The sequence below is a fragment of the Lolium perenne genome, chromosome 7 (assembly GCF_019359855.2).
Source record: "Lolium perenne isolate Kyuss_39 chromosome 7, Kyuss_2.0, whole genome shotgun sequence".
NCBI classification, from domain to species: Eukaryota; Viridiplantae; Streptophyta; class Magnoliopsida; order Poales; family Poaceae; genus Lolium; species Lolium perenne.
Window position 1 is genome coordinate 258,201,186 of NC_067250.2, and position 24,917 is coordinate 258,226,102.

General features: G+C 46.3%; 2 protein-coding genes across 2 annotated transcripts in view; both read right to left on the reverse strand.

Annotated features, from left to right (window-relative positions):
• Nucleotides 1-6,035, reverse strand: part of LOC127313538 (F-box protein At5g07610) — a 30,903-nt gene extending 24,868 nt beyond the window's left edge. Inside the window, exon 1 of the mRNA XM_051344026.2 lies at nucleotides 5,914-6,035. Within this exon, the coding sequence (XP_051199986.1) occupies nucleotides 5,914-5,975 (62 nt within the window). The 5' untranslated portion in view covers nucleotides 5,976-6,035. The remainder of the gene's footprint in view (nucleotides 1-5,913) is intronic.
• An 8,811-nt stretch (nucleotides 6,036-14,846) lies between these two features.
• Nucleotides 14,847-16,281, reverse strand: LOC127313543 (ethylene-responsive transcription factor WIN1). The gene is made up of 2 exons (XM_051344028.2): nucleotides 16,029-16,281; nucleotides 14,847-15,847 (listed from the first exon to the last, which is right to left on the reverse strand). The coding sequence occupies exons 1-2, from the start codon at nucleotides 16,109-16,111 to the stop codon at nucleotides 15,217-15,219; spliced, it is 714 nt and encodes a 237-aa protein (XP_051199988.1). The 5' UTR covers nucleotides 16,112-16,281; the 3' UTR covers nucleotides 14,847-15,216.
• Between the last annotated feature and the right edge of the window lie 8,636 nt (nucleotides 16,282-24,917).

Here is a 24,917-nt window from a genome sequence, read left to right on the forward strand (position 1 = left end):
GGCGCATAGGCCGTCCATGAGCTCGTCGGTCGGAGCTACGCGAGCAGATATGGAGGTTGAGAGGGAGGCGCTGCAGAGGTTCCCGACGCCGGCTGCCGGAGCTAGGTGAGCAGAGCATGTTCGGCCATGTACGGAGGTGAATGAAGACCGGAATTGGAGGCGGCGACATGAGCGAAGCCATGGGGCTCGCCAGCGGCGGAGCAGGTCGCGTGGGGACGGAGCGAGGCGCCATAGGGGGTCGCTGGGCACGAGAGCTGGGTGGTGTCCGGCACGGAGCTGCCCGATGCAATTGTGTGGTGCAGGGGAAGAGGAAAAAGGAGAACAGCGAGGAAGAGATAAGGTTGGGGCCCACAGGGACACGCGTCGCGCTGTGCGTGCGGAGGAATGGAGGAGTATTCCCCCGGGGGAAGACAAGCGTTTCCCTTTCATTAAGGCGTCCATTTTTAACCACATCTTCAATGGGGCGACCCAAATCGGATGCCAACCTGCTGCGTTCGTTTGCGTCGGTCCGCGCGTACACGAAAAATGGTCATTTGTTACCGCACGTCCGTTTGCATCTGGGGTGCCCCAGCGGCCTGACGCATATTATTTTATTGAACTGAAAAGCATAATTACATATGAAATAAACAAAAATAAGAAGAAACAAATATTAAAATGCAAACGGCTATAACCCTAGCCTACTTGGCGGTTGACAACCCGGCTTTGTTGTTGCCTCCCTCCCTCCCCCGCTCCTCCTCTGCCCGCCGCTCCGATGCTAGAGCTCGGTGGACCGTCGCGTCCTCTAGTAGCCACTGTCGCAACACCTCGTTGGCGTCATCCTCGGCCTTCTCAGCGTCTCGAAGGACGTGACTAAGTCCCTTTGCTCCGCTGCCTTCTCCTCCGGGTCAAGCCCGCTCCAGTCAAAGTCGTCGTCATCATCAGACTCCTCCTCTGCGACCGCCGCCTCCCTGCGGTGTTGCTGCTCCGCGTCAAATGCCGCATGGGTCGCCTGCTCTTCCTATGCCTCCTTCTCCGCGTCATACATGAACTTCGCCTCTATCGCCGTGTTGATGACGTCGTCTGCACTATCTTCGTCCTTATCGTCAGAGTTGTTGGCTGGGGGAGGTAGAGTCGGAGGTGGAGGCAGAGTGGTACCATCAGGATTAACTATGGAGGGGGCAATGCTGCTGTCAGCGAAGGTGTAGTGTTCTCTAGCTTTGGCTGGGGCAATGCCATACTGTTGTGATGGCTGTCTCATCAGCTTGTGGCGGCAACGACGTAGTCCGCTAGTGGCGGCGAGTGATCGGTCTGTCAAGTCATAGGGTGATTCCGTGGCGACCATAGTGATTCATGCATGTGGCTACGGAGTTAAGTTAAGTAAATGGCGGTGGTTATTTGGGCAAAGAGAGACGCAAAACGAATAAGATGACTATCGGTATACATATGTTCATACAAGTTGATGGGCTGTTAGAAATGAACTCATGAAATTCCCATTTTGCCACACAACATCCTCCTTCGAAGATCATGAAATAATATATCTAATACGATAGCAAATATATGCAAAAGTGAAGAACTTAGTTGGTTAAGTGATGTAAAGACAGCCCGAGTACATGAAATAATAGAGATCATGCACTTGTTTGTATTTGTGGCTCTTGCAATGCAGAATGAACATACGTGACACTCTCCGAGCACAGAGGCTGCATTGACATGGACATGGACAATGGCTAGAGAGGCTGCGGCAATGCCGTCCGGAAGTTGGACGCAAAGGAGTACCTGAGGTTCATAAAGGAGCATCATAAATGGATGCGGATCATCGAGGCATGAGGTGGTACGTGCTCGGAATAAGCCTCGACAAGAAGCATCCCTGATTTTGCAAGACAAAATGAAAAGAATAAGTAAGTACATTTCCCGCAAGCTAACCATACATACCTTTGCTAGTCTCTGCTGCAAGCTAGCACTAGGGGAAGCACAACCCACCACCTAGGCTGTAAGAGCATCTCCAGCCGTTGGGGCTCCCCAGGCCGAAATCCGACGCTATTTAGCGCCGGATGGATGTATTTTTTTTTGGCTAGGGAGGCCCATTTTCCCAGCGGCAAGCCCAGGGTCGCGTGCTGACACTCAACCACCCCGTAAAATGCGACGGTGCAGTCGCCGGGAAGGGGAACCATCGACTGGCAACAACGTCCATCGACGTATTGAACCGCCGTTATGGGCCCGTAAGGGGAACCATCGATTGGCAACAACGTCCATCGACATATTGAACCGCGCTGTAATGGACCGCGAAGTGGCCTCGAGGAGCGAACCGCCGGAGCACTAACTTCGCCGAAGAGAAACCGTCGCTCTCTTCGTCGAAAGACCACTACATATACGTTCTGCGATCTACCGGCCGGCGCCATTCATCTGTTCACCATCCTCTATCGTCGAACACTTCACCATGAGCAGTCTCTCTTTTCCATCGGACACAGACAACGAGGGGAAATCGCCTGGATGGCGCCATTGGTGGGACCGAGCTGCAACGAATAGCGACGGTTCCCCGCCACCGAAAAGCGACGATTCCCTGCCGCCGGACAGCGAGAACGATGAAGAGGTTGAGGAGCAGGACGAGGAAGAGGCTAAGGAGGAGGAGGAGGAAGCGGCGGCCCGTGCGAAGGTGGACGTGGACGCGAAGGCGAAGGCGCAGCCGGCGTGCACCTTCGACGATGAGGAGGACACGAGTTCGTTCGACGCGTCGACCGACACCGCCTCTTCGGAGGAGGTGACGAGCCGGAAGCGCGCGCCGGCGTGAGGACGATGAGGCGGGGCCATCATGGAAGAAGTAGTTTACACTTTTTTCAAAGCTAGAGAGGCTGCGCCAATGCCGTCCGGAAGTTGGACGCAAAGGAGTAGCTGAGGTTCACAGAGGAGCATCAAAAAAAATTTCGATAAAGGAGGAGCATCATAAATGGATGCGGATCATCCAGGCATGCGGTACGTGCTCGGAATAAGGCTCAACGTACAAGAAGCATCCCTGATTTTGCAAGACAAAATGAAAAGAATAGATAAAATATTCTTGGGTGACTCAAAATTCAGCAATCAAAAAGAGGAACATACAATCTGGGCATTAGCCCCCGGCGTGTTCAGGGCACCACTCGACAAATTAGACGATGAAGGAAGTAACACTCCTCCTACGAACCACCTACCGCCATTAGATGCGTGCGTCGAGCTAACCTAGTAGGCATCTATTGAGGACGTGGAAGATAAACACGCTAGCCAATGTTTCCTCAGATGACAACAAAGCTTAATTACCTCTCCTAGTCGGTGAGCAGGGTGTCTATAGGTTCATATTTGTCCCACTGGGCGTGTCCTTCAAGGTTGTCCAGTTCAAATGTGGTTTCGCCGATAAGCCCCATGCTCATCTGCCTGTTGGCCGTTCGGGAGTGTACCATCGTCGCGGCTCGTGGACACGCTCACTGCCTGCCTGCATGCAGACACCTATAGGTCCAGGACAATGCGCTTGAATCCACCGTCGTGTGTGTTCTGTATGGCCGCTATGACATAGTGTGCTAGAGGATCGATGGCCCGGCGCGACGCTGCACGTCCTTATCGGTGCCGGGAAGTCGTGTTGAAGTCTTGGAAGGCCTTCCAGTGAAGCCTCGCTGGCTCGCCGTAGCTATGGAGTCGACGCGCTGGAGTAGGAGATAGACAAGGTCCACTAGCGCGGTGCGACAGCGAGGCGGAGGAGGTTTCATGGCTGCCAGCTTCCGCCCAATGGTTTTTCTCCTTTTTAACACACCCAATGGTGGCACTTGAACAGGCTATTTTGGATGGACCTTAGCGCTTATCATAGCTGATATTGTTCGTGCATGATAAAAGCTAGTACTTTTCTATCCAATGGAAAGGAACAGCGCATCCTAACTGGTAGTTTAAGTTTTACATGTAGGAAAAACCGACCAAAAAACCGGCCACAAAACATGAAACTGAGCCAAAACAGGACGTCAGAACCGGGATAAAACACCCTAATTCCCGCCTCGTCTTAGGCGATCCGGACGAAACCGGCTGAACTTTCTTCTGGTTGAAATAGGGGGCAAATGGTGGAGCAAATATATTTTTCCAAAGATACCGTAAGTATATTTTTCTGACGTTAACATAGAAGAAGACTGTAGTATTACCCCAGATAAAAGATGGCAATAGTATAAGCGACAGAGCGTTTGTGAAGTAACTACATTTTTCCAAAGATACTGTAGAAAAAGCATTAGTATTTTGTCAGAATAGAAAAGTCAATAAATGGTGCAGTTTTTCCGAAAAAATGTTCATGTATCAATTTTCATATGGTACTGTTCATATGCCATGAATAGTGTAGAAAAAGCATTAGTATTTTGTCAGAATAAAGAGACAATAAATGGTGCAGTTTTTCCGAAAAAATGTTCATATAGCAATTTTCATATGGTATAACCAAATGGCTGAGAAGGAAGCACACTCATCTAGCTTTGATATATAGTATTTATATTTATAAGAAAAGCTCCAAGAAAGCTTACGGGTAGAGGGGGAAAAAGAGAAACCCGATTTGTTTGTGCCTGCATTGTCTGCTTTTTGGCTAGCTAATCCATGAAGGTACGTACATGTCGCCGTGGAAGTGCTAATCCGTGTTTCGTGTACGTGCGCATATCCTCGGAACTCATCTTTGTGGCTGTTGAAAAGTACATGGGTGGCTGGGCGGAAAGAAAAAAGTAGAAGTACATGTTTACTCGTTTTTGTTGCATTGTAGAGAAATCTTTAGCCCAGCTGAGGAAATGGGAAGCTAGATAAGCTCTAGCTATTGTTAGAAGGACATCAATACGTACAGAGGCCCACTCTAGAACCTGCGGCCCAACTGAAATCCTGAAAACTCTAGTGGTATGGCTAAATTTTAGTCCCACATTGCTAAGGGAAGAAGGTTGGTACCAACTTATAAGGAGAGCTCTTGTTGACATCTAAAATGGTAGAAGCACACTAGTGTTGCACCACACACATAGCGCGTGCGCTCGCGTGAATATTCGCGACTTACGGCACCAATAAATTCCAACATTTTTTTTCAATCTGCGCTGCATGATTCCCACAATGTTATTTCAGCTGTGCCCCGCCACTCCTCGCCTCGCTTTTCGTTGTGTCCGGCGTTCCCGGTGCGTCCCCTGTGGGACGGAGACGGGGGGCTCGGGGCGCCGGACACCGTATGGGGGCGCGCCGAACAAAAATGAGCTTTGGAGGACGCGGCTGGAACGGTTTTTTTGTCCGGCGCGCCCCAAATCGCTTTGGGGGACGCGGCTGGAGATGCTCTAAGCTAACCGGAACAAGTCACAAACACAGAGGACATATTCCCGCAAACACATGGAAATGCGACGACAGGGCTGGGTCAAACCCCAAGCGCACGGCGCTCACCTCCTTGGTGGCCTTGCCGGAGCCCGGCAATACGGTCCACTTCGTCGTGGCGGGATTGCACACGACATAACTGAACCTGTCACCCTCGGAGGAGATGTCGTACCAGCGGCAGAGGAGGAGGCCGTTGCAGCAGTCCAATAGATCGACACGCCCGTTGTTGTGCAGGAAGGTGTCGACCGGAGGGCAGCGTGTCCCTGGGAAACTGGTGAAGTGGACGGGTGCTTCCAGCCGCCACTTGTAGGTGTAGGTGCTGCTGTGGAGGAAGCCGGCCAGGGCCTGGGGGAGCTTCTTGCGGTGGTCGGGGTGGTCGATGAGGCTCAGCCAGTGGTTGGAGACGCACTTGAAGCGGCAGAGCGACTTGGCCGGGAGGCGCGAGAGGACCTCCACGAGGAGATCGTCGGTGAGTCCCTCCGCCGCCGTGCCGCTGGGAGGAGTAGAGGACGGCCTGCACAAAGAGAGACGGTGGAGAGGTGAGGGGATCGGTGAAAAACGGAGGGGAAGGTCGCCATGGTTGACGCTACCTCTGCCGCTTCAACGCACCTGACTCGAGGTGAAGTACGGCCTTCCTCCCACGGGGGAGAGCGATCCGTGGGGATGGACATGGCGGGGGCGGCGGGCGGCGGGCGGCGGATGAAAGCGGCCGGCGGCGCCGTCGCGAGCGGAGCCCTATCTTTGTACGTTGGCGAATGGGCCGTCAGTTAGATCTTAGATGGGCTGAACCGTGTCACAACTCACAACCCAATCCACGGCTTCTCATTTCGTTTCTGTTGAATTCCCTCAACAACAAAAAAAAAACAAATTCGTTCCTAACGAAACGGCTGTTTTGCGGGACTGCAAGTTGATTTTTGTCATTTTGTAACTGACCTGGAACAGCTTTCAGTGATGAGTGGTGACATAAAACAGCTCCCATGCTTTGACATCGGACAGAAGGAAACCATAGCTGTGGTTTTTCTTCTTTCTTTCGAGAATGACGGGAAAAAAACCCCACCCACCGTTTGTTATTATTACCCGAAAACGACTTGGCAGTAAATCCATCTGTACCGGCACACCGGACCGACATGTGTCTGTGGGCACCCGCACGGGAGCCTGCAAGTCCCAGAGCGAGAACCTCACCACCGAGATGGAGACCCCCAGCTGACGCCAGATAGCCACGGCCGACCGATAGTCAAAGAATAAGTGCCGACCGGTCTCAATGGCCGAGCACGCAGCACACACATGCGAAGTAGCACAGTTCTTATAATGGAGGTTGGCCTACATACTGAGCAGGTCGATATCCGCAAGGTAGGCCAAGATCTTCAGCTCCGTAGGCAGCCGAAGGACCCAAGTCATGCAGGCCGAGACGTCGGCAGCGTGCACCGGCGAGCTGAAGGGAGGTGCGATGACGCGGCGATCCTCGTCCTCCGATTCGACTTCAAGGGAGGCGGCGGTTTCGGCTGCTTCACTCTCGGGCAACGGGAGCATATTTGTAATGACATTTTGGTTGTGTGATCCAATAAAGCCCAGTGTTCCCTCAAAAGAAAAAGAGTCCGCAGGCCATACATGGCATTAACCTGTACACAGCCCAGCTGACAAATTAATCGAACAATGACGACACGCAAACACGAAAGAGCCCACGAGAAGCAGCCCAGTAGCCCACCACAATTCGATCTCCCTCACGTCGCCGCCGCGTTGGTCTCGTCGGCTGGCGCTCCTTTCCCCTCCGCCGCTCACCGGCGACTCAAATCCCTGGCCGTCGCTGTAAACGACGCCCGGCGCGCGTCCTCCTGGTACCCGCTCCGCTTGTCCGTGCTGCGAGCTACGCCGAGCATCTCCTCTCACAAGCCTTGAACTGCTGCCCAGAACGACGGGCTCTCGTGTTTGTGTTCTGCGCGAGGGGAAAGGGGATGAACGAGGTGGTGTAATGCGCGATTTACTCTGGGCGGTCTAGTTGCGCTCGAACGCGGCAATCCGTGCCGGTTTCTGTGGGCTCGAAACGGGGTTCCGGTGTTTCGGGACGAGGGCCAGTCCTGAGCAATTGCCCTCTGAATTTCGGCAGCATTCTAGGTTTGGAGCCTTGGAGGTGTACATGCGCAGTTAGGATCTGCTTGTTTTGGTCCGCACTGCCGTGGGTAGTATCGAGTTGTCCGTTTGGAACCTTGCTTGAGAGCAAATGCAATATGCGCCATTTGTTTGGTTATTGGCAATTCGTCTGTATGTTTACCTGTTTTTGCAGTGGTTAACGTTTCTTCTGTACCTAAACTTTGTTTACTTACAACGCCTTTGAATTCAGATGAATGTGAGATAAAAGTAGGGATTCCTGTTATAACGCATGATGCTTCATGTCCATACAATCGTTTAGCTATTTTACCATTGCTAGTTTCATTTGTGACCCAAAGATTTATCTGCTTTATAACCATAGAATGTCCATATATAAAACAAATGTGCACAAAGTTTTCCCTGGAAAATGTATCGAGTTGATGATCTGTTATTTTATACACTCTGGCATTGCAAGTTTATTTTATATTATTATTTGCAAAGTTACACGCTATATGCAGGTGTTTTACCCGTTTCCTTCGTCTGATTTAGCGTCACCTCGATAATGATTTGCTAGTTCTAAGACTTCCCTGCCTTGGTATTTTTAGCAGGGAAAAGTCCACCCTAAAGAGCCATGCCTTGTATGCGGGCGATATGGCAAGTGCATATGGCCAAATTGACGATGAATTCAAGAGCATTCCTTTTGCTGTTCTTCTGCTAACATAAAGCTGGCAACATAGGCAGAAAACTATGCCGAATCTCCAGTTGGTGGTGAGATCTTCTGTGCTTAATGCAGCAGCATCCCTGCCATACCAATTTCTCATATTGACGATCATTTAGTTGCGAACTGCAATCACATGCACCACACCTTGTGGTCTCCCGCTGAGGGTTTTGCTGAGTCTGAGACATCAAGATCTGTTATGTCTACCAAGCACAGATGCAAGCAATAAATAATGAAAGCCTTTGACTCTGTTAATGCTACGTATCAGCAAAGAAACAGTTTTGTTCCCAGTTGACAAAATCTCGAGATGTTCAACTGTGCAGTTGTAGCACTTATGGACCAGTGAGGACCATGTGCAGTTGCTCCTGTTTGTGTCAAAGCAAGCAATAGTGCTTCAAAAGGATCTACCTTTTAAAACTTCTCTATGAAGATCATTTGGCCCCAGAACTGCAGAAATTGAGATGGGCTATAGTTGGTACCAGTATGTATAGTAGGCTGGTTGATCTTACGATGTTGAACCGTATAATCTTCTGCACCCTTGTTTGGGTGATGTAGATTGTTTGCAGTCAATGCATTTAGATATCATGCCATGCAACTTGTCGAGCACTTCCACAGGCCTGGTTGCAATATTTCAACTCTGCTAGTTACGTTTCAGCATTCAGCAATAGTAATTTACAGATCAGATTGCAGTAAGATCACCTGCCAGAAACCAAGTAAGCTGAAGAAAGCATTTAAACAACTAATGAGTAGTCACCATTTTGGAGTTGAAGATTTTCCTTACAAAAGAATTATCTGCCATTGTTTCTACCAAGTCTTGGGACATAGCATGAATCATGGGTTTTGAGAGTATGCCAAGTCATATTTGGTTTACCTGAAGAATTCCACCAAGAATATGTTGAATGGAGGACACATATTTTTTAATTTCTTGTGATTGAGGACAACTGGAAGCTTTTTTTTAGTGAGATCTTTCATTCTCTGCAACCTGTCAGAGTGCAGAGACAAACTCTTTGACATGAATCTCTATATCATCATATGACAAATTAAATTATCTGCCACCTATTCTAGTGTAAACAATATATGAGTCAAGTACAGAAGGTACGTTATGCAGTTTTCCTTTATCCTATTGTGGCTTTTCAATTTCTTTATTTGAGAGGGCAATTGTTGAGACCTGTTAGAAGTAAGAGTTAATGAGTTACATCATAGGTTTTGAACTTGTGTGGCTAGCTCCAGCACAGGAAGCTATGAATGATGCCTTACCATTTATAGGAGTGACTACTCTCCCAAAATAAAGCTTCCCAGATCTTGGTTGCTAATAGTTCAGTGCAAGTCAGCTTTTCAACTCTTTATTGGTTCTAGGATATTTGCTGTTTTCTTTCAAGAAACATGAATTCACTTTGCTTCCTTCTATGTGACCTCCCTTAACATAGTTTACTCTAGTAAGTATTTTTGCTATGGTTTCAGCTGCTTCTTACCTAAGTTTTACGGAGTTATCTTGGTTGGCAACCTGCTCCTTTTTTTTACTCGGGAATAAATATGTGGCCTGGTTGCTCTTGGCTATATCTAGTGTAAAGGAATCAAGATGTGTGGTCTAGGTTGATCATGCCGGGTAATATCGGCTCTTGTGATCACTCATTTTGTATAAAAATTATACTTTTACTGTATTGATTGTAGTTGGTTGGGAACTAAGTTACTGTGGTGTTGTGGTGCTATGAGAGGGAAATTGGATAATATGTGGACAAATTGCTCATTTTGTCATCGTTTGAAAGCAAATGGACAAATACATATCAGCGTGACCTCAGTCTTATTGTTGCTTTCAAGGTTACTTTTGCATACTATAGACCTGGCACACTTATGCTGTTGAAACTTGTTTGCTTGGGTTCTTGTGCTCTAAGGGCATGAGCAATGGTGGCATACACAACTAGCTGCTCCATGTAAAAAAGTTGTAAGAAGCAACATGGTGAATTTTATCTCTCCAATGGAAGCTACAACTTTAGTCAGAAAAAATAGAGAAGCGATCCCACAAATATGACACTATGTATCTCTTTCTCTCTCCAAAAAGCATGCTTTTAGGACTGAAGATCCCACTTCTTGAAGAGGAGACTGCCTCCTCATCCGAACCTACTTTGGACCACCCGAACCTAACTAAAGTTGTGAAGCAGCACCTCTAGGGCAGTGCATTGGGCATGCCCTAAGTGTTGATCACCTGCTTCCAACCCTTGACTATCATATGGGTGTATGTACTCAAGTCCAGTAGCCAAGTTCTAGCTTAAGGATAATATAATGAGAAACAGAAGATACACACAACTATTTAGGCTTTAAATAATAAGTGAGACCAAATGAGCACTGCCCAAGTGTAGAAGAATTGAAGTGATGAAACTAAAACTGTGGCTATTGGAATAAACAGTTCATACAAGTACCAAGATTCAGCACCATGACTTTGCCTTTTTCGAACAAATTGTTGCAGGTTTGCAATATTGATGCCAGGCTTAAACAAAATAAAATTGCGCCTATGTATATTTTTTATAAAGTAGTACCAGATTTGATATATTTCCTAGGAAGCTTGTTGGTCCAAAGCCCAAACTAAGTTCACATGCCCTCTGTGGACTGGCCTTTTTTTTTGTAATGTGCAATGAGCAGACCACGTAGAACCAGTTATACCAATTTATGTTCAAAGGTATACTTGTCAGCTGGAGATATCGAAAGCTAGTTTATTTTAGTGAAATAACATCTTCACACAACATTACATGTTTATTATCAAATCTATAAAGAACTATAGATTTAAGCAACATTTCACATACATACAGATTTTGGGTGAAAGGGTATCGCTAAATTTCTTGTTTATGAGTAGCCTTCCATGCATATTCCGTTGCCATGTTGTTTGCATTTCATTGCCATGTCAGGCTATTACTATTAACACTGAATTCTCAAAACATGTAGTTTTTTGAAACCTTTGCCTCTTAACTCTGTACTTCTGCAAACCCTAAATATAGTTATGTACTTAAGCCAAATTGATGAATAGATCCTTAGATTTTTGAAATTTTGACTATAAAGCTATAGTGAAATTCTCTAGTATAGTAGACAGTGGTCAAAATTATGGAAGCTTTTCTGCATGCATACCATGGTAACACTGTGACACATACAGTTGTAAAAAGAGGAATTACTAAAATATTATTGTGGAAGTCCTAAGTGATCTATGTTTAAATTGAAAAGCCTATGCATTATTTTTTTGTTTATTCTTTTGACGAAAAAACAGTAGGGAACTGCATCATTTTTCATTATATAAAATGTTTACATGGGGCAGAACAAGATAATTTATTTTTATTCCATGGAAAGACTTGTCAATACTAATCAAAATAATGATTCATCAAGCATCTACCATTCTCAATGGTTATAAGCCTGTGAGTGTCAACTGTCAAGATCTAACAACTAGCTAGGACCACCAGGACACGGTACTAAGCCCTCCTAATAGGGGCAGGGGTCTGATCATACACTAGCAGTTATACTGACCAACGCTTTGTCATGGTTGGTTAGCTGGTCTACAGCTAGCTGCTTCAGAAATGCTGGTCAGACTTGATTTTCTTAAGGAGTGATCATTTACGAAATGTACAAAACCTTTGCGCATCGTGTCATTTAGAAGTGTGTGTGCCAGCTGTGATTTATCTTTAATAGAAAGAAGAATTGATACTGATAAATCCAGACAGTGCTGTACACAATAACTGCAGGTCAAAGCATTCCAATATTCACTAATCAGGTTCACTTGTTATGGTACACTGTGAATTGCCGACAATACCACGTTTCTGTGGCACCTTCCCAAATATGGTAAATTATTGGTTCTTACATGTTGGGTCTCTCAAATACTGCATAGTATAGTAATTTATTCACCTGATATTCAGCAGACTACTCACCATGTTTTCGGAGCTCATAATTCTTTGAGAAGTATGGTATTATATTTCTGATTAGTTAATTTTTTTTTGCTTTCTCATATCTGTGTATATATACAGAGCGAACATGCATTGCATGTGTGCGGTTGCTTGCATCATAATCTTTTGAGTATTGCAGAAAGTCTTGTGGCCGTACCGCCGCAAGTTTCTATACACTTATAAATTATAGGAATGTGCTAAGGTGAGATGCTTTCGATTTGAACCATTTGTGTATCGTCAATTCAATTTTATGAATCGCAATCCAATTGTTGCCAAAAGTTAGACTCTCAACCCTAATCACTTATATGAATTACTTCATGATTATCCTCTGATATAAAGTCTTGTTACCATTGAATTGCAAGTTTATTCCCTTAAGAGTGGTTTATGGGATAAATTATCCTGGTGAACTTATATTGTAAATATGGTTTTCCTCATATGTGAACTTTAGCAAGTCCTATGACCTTAACATTGCCATTTACCTTCAAAAAAAAAGAAAAAAACTTACATGTTAAGTACAAGATACTGGGATTGTTATTCACCTGAACTGATTCTTCGCTATATTTTAAATATGGTTTTACTGATATGTGTGAATCTCAGCAAGTCTTATGATCTTAACGTACCACTTACCTCAAAAATACTTGCCACTTATGTAGAAGATAATTGGGGAGGTTGTTCATCTGAATTAATTCTTCACTTGTATAATCTAAAAGTGCTTGGTATCTTTTTTGTAATAATGTCCTTGGGAGCTTCCTCATTTTACTCAAGTTAAAACAAAGTAGCTTTCCATCTTTACACTCATTACCAGGGGTATACTCTTGCTATCTTTACCATCCATTTGTCCAACTCATTTATCAATTAGTTGGCATTTACGCACACCACAATTTTGGCCATTTTAGGTAGATCTGGCTGATAACAGTGTCAACATCGCTGGGTAACTTAATGCATTAGGCCTTACAAATCTGAATTAGGATGACATCGCCAGATTGATTCCAATGTGTGTAGCAAAGGGCAAGTTAATGTTGAGGGACCAGTACACCCACACTACTGGACATATTTAATGCGTGCTTTTGCAACATGGGAGGTCCTTCACCAGCTACTGTGGCATCACAAGATGTCAAGACGAAACTAGCATGATTTTTCAGAAAACATAGAGGCACAGGGTCACTAATCTAAATTATTAAAAACATATATCTAGCAATTTGTTCTGCAGGACATATTAGGAGCACTGATTGTCATATTTCAGTTTTTGTTGTGCGGAAGCCAATTATTATGTTTTGATAGATGGAGACCTGAATTGGTGAGCACTTTTTCTGATAACAAGGACATGACAAGAAAGACAAACATATTTGTTTGTTTGTAAGCATCCCAACTCAATAGGGAGCTCACTATATTGGCACGCTTTTGTTTCTGGCCATCATTGGATTTCACCAAGGTTTTATTGAGGTATTATTTTATCATTTTGTGTATGATTAATTTACTAAATCTGTGTGTCCCTGTTGTTTTGGTGAACATCTTAGACCTCATACTAGTGTATGCATCAGTGACAGGCAGCTAATATATATCTTCCTTCTGTTATTATTATTATTATTATTTTCCTGACATGATTGTACTTTATGACTGACCAACTAACTGACTGGGCCCTTCTGCATTGACTACTTGCTTTGCCAACCTATAGAACCAACCGTAGAGATGATTTGCACTTCATTGGGACTATATGTGTGTGTTGTGAAATTAAGAAAGGGAAAGAATATGGGGACCATGATCTTTATTATCCATTTTAGTGCTTCCTCTTCTTTGCCCGTTTGATATTTGATACATGATGTTGTTATCCTGAAAACTTTTTTGGTTGCTTGCTTGTGCTGCATTGACGTTGCAGTTCAAAACACCTTAGGTTGAAGCTGACATGCACGTTTCATTTTGCCTTTAGTACTGATTTGTGTATGGATGATCATCCATGGATATACATGTAGTTTTGTGCACTCTCTCAGTTTAGTTGTGCCTTGTGGTCATCTGTTAGTCCACATAGCATGGTGCAGTAGCGTCTCACTATGGTCTGTGTACTAGTTATATAGGCTAACATGGTTCGTGATTATCAATCATCTCCCTATTGGATTTACTTATTTAATGTGGAGAAATGATAATCTTGTATCTTTCAGTTTGATGCACTAGTTACTAAACGCATTCTGTAACTGTAAAAAATAAACACATGTAGATGTTAAAAATGTACTGATCGGTATCTGAGTTCAGCGCTAGCTATGAGATTATGTATCTGTTCAGCAACGTTTAGAGAGCATCTGATGGTCCTGATGATGACTGGTCCTCTGTATTACAAGAGAGATAGCGAAGGGAACATGCAGGAACGTGCCCTTTACCTTCTGCATAGGAGTGATAGATTGATGAATCGTCGAAGTTTGGAGTTTGTGTACTTTCAAATCAAATTATCTTGACGTACTTCCGCTACCGATTTGCTTTGCGTTCACTGATATACAGGAAATTTCATGGCGCATGCTGTTTTTTCTTCAGTTTTTACTTCTTTCTGCTATGAAAAGTTCCAGCATACTGCATACATGTTAAAAAACTTGTGCCTGCATTCACATGACAGTCCATACACATCTTTAGAATCCTTATTCTTAGTTAGTGGGTACAGTCCATACACACATTCATATGTGGACTAGAATGAACAGTGCTTAGTGATGAATGTCTTATCAAGTATAGAATTTGCAAATCACCCTCACCAAATTCCTGATACTTTTGCTGAAACCCCAACAGATCAACAACAGTAGTCTGAAAGCAAAATGATATTGAAGGCACAAGAGCACTGCATCACAAGGTGTTTATTCCATTTATTAGAAAGGGATATATCACTGATGTACGTAATTATATACTAGTATATAGTATGATGATGTTGATACATGGTGTGACTATCATGACGGGGACGGCGTGTACATAGTAGTTACATACAAGTAAGCCTTTAATTGATTAATAGATACACGGAGCTTCAGACGTAGTACTAATTAATCGTTTCCTAAGCTTGAATTTACGTAGCGCGCAATCGGAGAGATACTGAGATACCTATCATGCCTGTGGAGCAATGACCTTAACTGCCTGTGCACCAACCACCCTACCAGATCCTTGATCTGGGATGGTGACCTGATCACGCTTTCTTAACCGTGCATATTTGTTTTTTCTTCAGATGACCAGGCTGCCTTCTTCACCATGCATCAGCAGGCCATGTGACGGCGAGGCCGGGCCGCCCCTGCCCAGCAGCTCCTCGATCATCTGCAGTGCGATCCTCTCCTCGTCGTCCATTGCGCACGCTGGTGGCGAGCCCGTCGTTGTGGATGTGGACGTGGACGTGGACGAGGAAGGAGTCGCCGACATGGTGCTGTCGCTGGGCGTTGGTGGCGCCGCAGCCGCCGCCACTGCTGGCTCCTTGTTGAGCTCGACGGTCATGACCCAGCTAGAGTCGGCGCGGGCGCCCGCGCGCTTCTGCCAGACGCCAATGTGGGACTTCTCGGTGTCGAGGCGGAGGCAGGTGAGAGACGGGGACGGCGTCTTGCAGCACTTGCGGAGCTTGGCGCTGAGGATCTGCGACAGGCTGCCGGCGCCTGACGCGCCGAAGGAGGAGGACGAACCGCCGCCGGTGCGGCCATCCCGCGCTGCTGCCACCGGTGGGGCGACGATGATCTCCCCGTTGGCGCTCCTGGGGACGGGGAAGTTGGTCTTGGCGTTGCGTCCACTCATCAGGATGGCGGCCTCGTCGTACGCCCGCGCGGCCTCCTCGGCTGTCTCGAAGGTGCCCAGCCACACCCTCCTCTTCCTGCAAACAATTCATGCATGCATATGCATTTTCAACACATCATGAGAAAATCGGACGAAAGCAGCAGCAGTACTTCAAGTTAGAACTAATGTATCTCTCAGGACACAGTGAGATAGCTAGACGAGTAGGAGGGTAGGAGTAGCAGCTAGTGATGAGATGAGGGAGAGGGAGCGAGGCTTACAGGAGAGGGTGCCTGATCTCGGAGACCCAGGAGCCCCAGTGGCGCTGCCTGACGCCGCGAAACTTCTTCTTCGACTGTACCATGTTTCTTCTCTGCAGAGTGCTGCAGAGCGGGAGATTCTCTGGCAGGGAAGAGGACGGGCAGGAGCAGAGGGGAGGGAATGCGCAGCAGGCAGTGAGTGAGTGAGTGAGTGTGAGCCCGGCCTCCTCCAGAGAAGAGTGGGGGAGCGCTGTAGTGTGGGGAGGAGCCAAAGCCCTGCTGCTGCCAGTGAATATAAGCTACTCTGCTACTGCCCCTCGGACCCTCGTACTTGCAGCGTTAAATGTGGTTAGATAGAAAGATGGATGTATACACGTACAATGCACATGTAGGCCTACATGGCGTGAGAGTGAGCGTGTGGTAGTGGTGAATGGTGATTGGATTTGGGGGTGGCAGTAACTTAATTGGGAGCTCATGTGACTTGCGTTCCACGTATCAGTTATGAATGGCTGGGCTGCTTGCATTTGCACGATCCTTGTTCACATCAGATTTACTGCTGCTCCGCAAGGACATGAAGTGGAGTACTGTGTCGTGCGTGCAACCACTGCTAGCTTCTCATCAGATTTCGTGTGACCATTGATCGAGTACACAGGGAGTACTACTCACCGAATCTAGCTGTCATCTCACTTAAACCAGCAGAGTTAACTTGAGGAGGTAAAAGTTACAAGTTACTCTGGGAGAATAGATAAAAGTGCATATGCACACTAGCTATTTTGGAGGGTCTAGATTATAGTATAGCATTTTGAATTTGAAAACTAATCAACTAACTACGACTAGATACACTTATGCGCATTGTCTTTTTTTATAATCAAGATTGTCACACAAGCATGTACATGTAAGCAGGGATCGGAGGTTTGGAGCCATGGGGTTAACATTGTGGACTAGATACACTTATGAACATTGTTACACATTTGTATGAACATGTACTACTATTGCAGCACTCCACTATGTAATCTATATGTAAGCAGGGATCGGAGGTTGGAGCCGTGGGGTCAGCAGCACTAAGAGCATGCGTGTGGTGAGGGATAAAGCTCAACCAGAAGGAAAGACCAACGGCAAGCTCAATTGCTCCTCGGAGAGCAGAAAAGTCTCTCCGGCGAGCGAAAGGAGGAAGGGGAAGGAAGTGCCGGGGCCCCTCATGCGCTGCCGGGGTGGGCTGTCGGTGAACTGTGGCCGAGCGAGTGGCAACAACATAGCCACCCCCTCCCTCCTCGCTGCCAGTACGTAAACGCTGGTAATAAACTCCCCCACCTACACGCTTGGTGACCTCATTTATGGCGTGTGAGACCCCTGCTCGTTTACTATACGAGTGGTGAGCTGAGTGAGCTCATGGATCCATCCGTCACTCACCAGCTCCTATCGCTAGATCTTTTGTTTTTTGAACTTGCTACTACTGTTGCTAACTACTCTTATAGCTGGTGGTTGTCATTTGTCTTCCCAGGTTGGTTCGTGCAATGGTGAATTGCTGAACTAGTAACCGCATCAATTTCATAGTAGTATCAAATAGTGGGGGTACGATTTTACGTTTATTGATGATCCTTTAATTTTGTACAGGATATATGGATGGTCGAAGCTTGAATTGCCTCTGAACTGAGAAGAGGAGTGGAGTAGGCTGCCGCTCCTACTCCACAATAAAGCAGGAATCTGTGTGAATGCACGATACAAGCCCATGATGGATCGGACGTGGTAAGTAACTCTGGCAGCCAAGTGCAAGCTGCTACTAGGACTGAACAACAATCCATGCCATGCACTGCACTGACGCACTATGCTACAGGTTAACTCCGCTAGTTCCAAAGCTGCGTCAATGGCGAGTGGAGTGGAGTAGTGGTACGAAGTTGCAACCAGCGAGAGGTTGGGCGGGCAATAACTGCATCCTGGTTGCGATCCATCCATCCATCAGCTCACCATGGAGTACTCAATCACTCACTCGGTCAGTCACTCAAGAAGCCAATCATCCCCATGCAATCCATGGCGCCTGCATCGACCCGGCAAGCTCCGTAGGAAAAGGTGAAAGAGTTAATGGCGCTCGCCAGCCGAATTCAATGCGCGCGAGCGAGCTGCCGGGCACGCACTTTTACGGCTGGGCTCTGGCTCCGGCTCCACTGAGATACGTGTGTCAGTGAGTTCGTTCTTGCAGGAGAGGACGGAAGCTTCTGTGGGAGCTCCGATTGAGCTCGGTGGATCCTGCCGCTCGTGGCGTCGTACGCACTACAGCGCGGTCACACGCGCGCGCGCGGTCCTTTCTGCTCCGTGGAAAGTGCATCGTTAAGGTGGTTGTTGCCTTGTGGTGACCAGCATGCACTGTCAGGACGTGTCTCGGTGTGTGAAAGACGGTTAAAAAAGGTGAGCGGAGCAGGTGTCGGTTACACCGTCTTCGTGGTGGTACGATGCCTGCAGGGGTGAAGCTCCCAGCAGGGCAAGGCAGGGGGCTGCCCTACTTTGATTTTGGCAAAAAATATTTGGTTGCATGTGTTTTTTCTGAATAATTTGAGTGGTTGTCTGTTCAAAACAGACTTTCTACGAGAAAGTTATGTTTATTTTAGTGAACACTGCATAAAACTAACTTCGAACCAAAGGCATGACGTAGATACCAAAAATATACCCTCATTTTCTAGGTTCAGTGCGAATAAAAACTTTTGTTTTACATGATCTTACTGTACGCAAGTTGATCTTGAGTTATTCTTTACTCATACACGGTAATTGGATACTTCAGAGATTTCTTGATATTTGAAAGAAACACCATGTTTCCTTTAGCGACATTATCACATCATTGAGTTTGCATTGCTTTTACTGGTAACGACAACAACACTTGAAAGGGCTTTCCTGGCGACAAATATCATCAAAACCAAGTTGTGCATCGAGAGATATTCAAAAGTGTTGATAGGTAGAATTGCATATGATTTCCAAAAAAAAAGAAGGTAAAGCTTTGCCATTTGTTAGGGTTATCTGTTGGCTGAACACTAAGAAGTTAGATGGTTGTGTCTGGTTTTGAGCTAGATTGCAATCCAAACAGTTGGCCACCTTGATTCAAAGGCGGATTCATGGCCATCTAAGTTTCAAGAAGGATTTAGCCACTTTAGACCCATGAAGGATTTGTTCACCTTAGACTCAAGGCGGAAATTTGGCCACCTTGATCTAGATGGAAGCCAACAGACGCTCGAAAACAAGGATCTACCCGACTCAAGCGCTGAAGACGAAAAAAAGTTTTAACTCCAACACGGAAGGGTCAAGGTGGCTTATGCATAAGTACTAGAACCATATGTAGCATCAGTGTCGGAGGACTATTTTAATCTTTGCGGTATTTTCTTAGAGTTGGTTCTATTTCAGATTATTTTCGTTCTTGCCCACTAGCAGGGGCGGAGACAGGGGGGGGGCGAGCAGGGGCTAGACCCCCCCCCAACCTTCGGCCCCCCTCAACAAATCTCAGTATACAGTATAGTTCTAAGTATGGCAAGAAGCAGTTAATTACGACCAGTTTTCTACCATTATTCAAGGAGAATAGAGCGTGACTTCCTGTACCCACGCAAGACAAAGCCCAACCGGCCAACACCAGCCCATTACGATCAGTATTGGAGCATCAGGTACAGAATTAGCTATAGCCTAGAGGGCTCAGATGGACCCAGCCGCAAGCCTTTACCTTACACGCTAGATTATCGTTCATCCATCGACTTTTGGTTCGGCTTGCTTGATCACCATCGTCCGCGACGGTAGGGCATAGCCAGCAGCCGCCACTTGGAGTAGGTCAGACGCCTTGCCGAACTCCGGCCACCGCGATGGGTTGATGGCGCGGGGCGCGGCTGCTACGTCTGCCGGAGATATTACCTCAGGTATATTGCTAGTTACTCCGTATCATTTTATAGATCGGTGATACAACATACTATCTTGTCCCCAGATGTGAAATTACCAAGCTAAATGTTCAATAGAAGGTTAAATTTATCTATTTTTTCCAAAGAAAATCTGCGAGGGAAATTCTGGGTAGTAAAAGATAGTATAGATTGTGTATAAACTGTAGCAAAACTTTCACAATTGGTGAGAATTTCGATTTGTTCCATAAGTCCAGTGGACCTATAGCTACAAACTAATAGAACGTAGCATTGTTTCAAATGCAAAGACTATATTATCATAATTTGATCAATCAACCAATATCAACTAAGACCTGATATATATTTGTGAGACACTTCTTGTGCAGTTTTTTTTTCTTCGCCCCCCCTATACTCAATTTCTGGCTCCGCCCCTGCCCACTAGACGCTGGTACTCCTCCCATTGACCACGTCCGAGGGTGATGAGTGTTCTGGCAGCAGACATCCAGGAATTAGATTCCTAGAATGTTATTTTTCATTTGGAGGTCAGAAATTGCTAGCACGCAGCTGTTGACGCAATGACCTCGCTGATCTTCCGCGAGTTCACATTTGCACTTTGACATAGATGGACGGCGGCGGGACCGAAGCCGGGCTGGCGTCGATCTTTACGTGTGACGGAAGGTGGCCGGATCGATCTGTGTGGCGTGTGGGTGGAGAAGTCTTCCATGGAAGAGAGTACGCAGTATGTTTTGTACGCATCCATGATACTATGTACAAGTGGTTGGCGACTTGTTCCACTACGGGTCAAGGAAACCTTTCTAATGCAACATGCAGGAGTTGATCATCAATCATCCGAAAAAGACACCGGCTAGTCGTGTTCCATCGCAATTAGAAGGCGGGCGATCGACGGAGATAGATGATCGTCCAGCGGTCCTGCGGTCCAGCCGACCTGGGCTTCAGCGAGGAAAACAATAGCAGTTTGGCAGGCACTGTCGCTGCAACTCGACCTCAGTAAAGCTTCCAGTCGTACGCACCTACTCTGGAGGTTTTACTGCACTTCAGTTAAGCAGCCGGTGTTAACTGTAACTGAACGATGCAATGGGGTCATCAGCACTGCAGCTGCCAGCACGTACCAAACACTCGCTAGTCCGGCAGCGTGGCACCACATCGGGCGCAAGAAAAAGAGTGGATCGACCGGCCGGTCGTCGGTTGGCGTTGCCGCACATGCAGTGTAGTGTGCAGGAACCAGATCGTCCTGATTCCGAGGTTTTTGGCTAAGGGCACCTCCAACAACGCGATGCAAATGGACGCTGAGTGATCGTTTTCGTTTGCCGTGACTGGAAATGCGTTTGACACCTAGTGGCGGAGCCAGACCCAGGCTGCACGGGCCTTGGCCCGGGGCGTGAGCCAAAAACTCTCGCTTGGGCGTTGTAAGATCCTGGCTCCGCAACTGTTGACACCATCTCCAGCGGGGCGACGCAAAGTGACCGGGTCGTCCGCGAAGACGCAAACCTGGCCCAAATATGCGCCTCGGATGCGTCTCTGCGGACGCTGCGCGGACACACAAAGTGTCCGCTCGCGTCTGCGGACGTTTCGTCGGGCCCGCCTGGCAGCGATACTGCGTCGATGCATCTTCTCAAACGCGCCAGCGACTAGCACCGCTGCATCGCTTCGGCAGTCTGCGCCACGTTAATGGCGATGCCTCGGCTGCCGAGCGGCCGCAGCCTACCTCCGCCAACCATGTTAATGGCGACACCACGCGTCCCGCGGCCACCGCATGCCTCCGGCCTATATAAAGGGGGCGCACGTTCTTTTTCCTCTCTTCCAATCCTTCAAAGAAATCCTAGCCGTCACAAAGCTCGACCGTAGCGCCGCCTAGGTGTTCCTGCGACGCAGCCAGGCCCACGAGGAAGTCCATGGACGGTCCTGGTGGCCGGCGAGGCGGTCGAGGCCGCGGCCCTGGGCGTCCCCGGGACTGGGGCAGAGGCCGCTGATGTCTACGCACGCTTCTATTCCTGTAGACAGTGTTGGGCCTTCAAGAGCAGAGGTTTGTAGAACAGCAGCAAGTTTCCCTTAAGTGAATCACCCAAGGTTTATCGAACTCAGGGAGGTAGAGGTCAAAGATATCCCTCTCAACCAACCCTGCAATTAAGATACAAGAAGTCTCGTGTGTCCCCAGCACACCTAATACACTTGTCAGATGTATAGGTGCACTAGTTCAGCGAAGAGATAGTGAAATACAAGTAATATGGACGATTATAAGTAGTAATTGCAATCTGAAATAAAAATGGCAGCAAGCGAACATGTAGCAGAACTTGTTGGAAACGGTGTTTCAATGCTTAGAAACATGGTCTAGGGATCATAGTTTCACTAGTGGACACTCTCAACAATGATCACATAATTGAATAAATAAATGCTACTCTCAAACACTCTCTTGTTGGATAACAAACACCATTCACTGTGCAGGGCTGCAAAAGCACACCTCAAGCCGGAGTAAACAAGCTCCACAACGTCATAAAGGAATCACACACGATGCGCACACTCTCACCATCACACCGTGGAGAGTGACTCCGGAGTTCATATTAAAGTAACCTCTAGAGTGCATAATAGACAAGAGTAACATCTACATATTCAACTAGATTACAAAGCTCATGATCACATAAAGATCACACCATGGGAGAGAGATGAACCACATAGCTACCGGTAGAACCCTCAGCCTCGGGGGAGAACTACTCCCTCCTCATCATGGGAGACAGCAACGGCGATGAAGATGGCGGTGGTGTCGATGGAGATGACTTCGGGGGCAATTCCCCGTCCCGGCGGCGTGCTGGAACAGAGATTCTGTCCCCCGAACTTGGCTTCGCGATGGCGGCGGCTACGTAACTTTTCGTGGAGGAAGGCCGAGCGTCCTAGGGTTTTTACTTCTGGGAGAATATATAGGCGAAGAGGCAGCGTCGGGGGAGTCCCGAGGTGGGCTCCCCACACCTCGGCGCGGCAGGAGGTGGGGCCGCGCCGCCCTATGGGGTGGCCCCCCTGCTGACCTTCTCTGACTCTTCTTCGATCTTCTGGAACACTCCGTGGAAAATAGGGCCGTGGGCTTTTGTTTCGTCCAATTCCGAGAATATTTCCTATGTAGAATTTCTGAAACCAAAAACAGCAGAAAACAGGAACTGACGCTTCAGCATCTTGTTAATAGGTTAGTCCCGAAAAATGCATAAAAATGATATAAAGTATGAATAAAACATGTAGGTATTGTCATAAAACTAGCATGGAACTTAAGAAGTTATAGATACGTTGGAGACGTATCAAGCATCCTCAAGCTTAGTTCCTACTCGCCCTCGAGTAGGTAAACGATAAAAAGAATAATTTCTGAAGTGACATGCTACCAACATAATCTTGATCAATACTATTGTAAAGCATATGAGATGAATGAAGTGACTCAAAGCAATGGTCTATAGTTTGCTAACGAAAAGATAATGACTAAACAACTGAATCATATAGCAAAAACTTTTCATGAATAGCACTTTCAAGACAAGCATTAAAAAGTCTTGCATAAGAGTTAACTCATAAAGCAATAGATTCTTAATAAAAGGTTTTGAAACAACACAAAGGAAGATTTAAGTTTCAGCAATTGCTTTCAACTTTCAACATGTATATCTCATGGATAATTGTCAACACAAAGTAATATGATGAGTGCAATAAGAAAGCATGTAAGAATCAATGCACACAGTTGACACAAGTGTTTGCTTCTAAGATAGAAAGAAGTAGGTAAACTGACTCAACATAAAGTAAAAGAAAGGCCCTTCGCAGAGGAAAGCAAGGATTAAATCATGTGCTAGAGCTTTTCAAGTTTTGAAATCATAAAGAGAGCATAAAAGTAAAGTTTTGAGAGGTGTTTGTTGTTGTCAACGAATGGTAGTGGGCACTCTAACCTCCTTGTCAAACAGACTTTCAAAGAGCGGCTCCCATGAAGGACGTTATCTCTACCAGCAAGGTAGATAACCCCTCTTCTCTTTTGTTTACACATGTATTTTAGTTTTATTTATAGATGACACTCCTCCCAACCTTTTGCTTTCACAAGCCATGGCTAACCGAATCCTCGGGTGCCTTCTAACATTTCACATACCATGGAGGATTATCTATTTGCAAAATTAAGTTGCTTACTGATAAATCAGGGCAAAACATGTGAAGAGAATTATTAATGAAAGTAAATTAATTGGGGCTAGGCACCCCGTTGCCAGCTCTTTTTGCAAAATTATTGGATAAGCGGATGATGCCACTAGTCCATTGGTGAAAGTCTGCCCAACAAGATTGAAAGATAAAACACCACATACTTCCTCATGAGCTATAAAATATTGACACAAATAAGAAGTAATAAAGTTTGAATTGTTTAAAGGTAGCACATGAAGTATTTACTTGGAATGGCAGAAAAATATCACATAGTAGGTAGTTATGGTGGACACAAATGGCATAGGTTTTGGCTCAAGGTTTTGGATGCACGAGAAGCATTCCCTCTCAGTACAAGGCTTTGGCTAGCAAGGTTGTTTGAAGCAAACACAAGTATAAACCGGTACAGCAAAACTTGCATAAGAACATGTTGCAAGCATTATAAGACTCTACACTGTCTTCCTTGTTGCTCAAACACTTTTACCAGAAAATATCTAGACCTTAGAGAGACCAATCATGCAAACCAAATTTCAACAAGCTCTATGGTAGTTCTTCACTAATAGGTTTAAACTACATGATGCAAGAGCTTAAACATGATCTACTTGAGAGCTCAAAACAATTGCCAAGCATCAAATTATTCAAGACAATATACCAACTACCACATGAAGCATTATCTGTTTCCAACCAAAATAACAATAAGTGCAGCGGTTTTCAGCTTTTGCCATGAACATTAAAAGTAAAACGAAGAACACGAGTGTTCAAATGAAAAAGCAGAGCGTGTCTCTCTCTCCCACACAAGCATGATAAAATCTGATTTATTCAGAGAACTAAGATAACAAAACGAAAATAAAAGCACACAGACGCTCCAAGTAAAGCACATAAG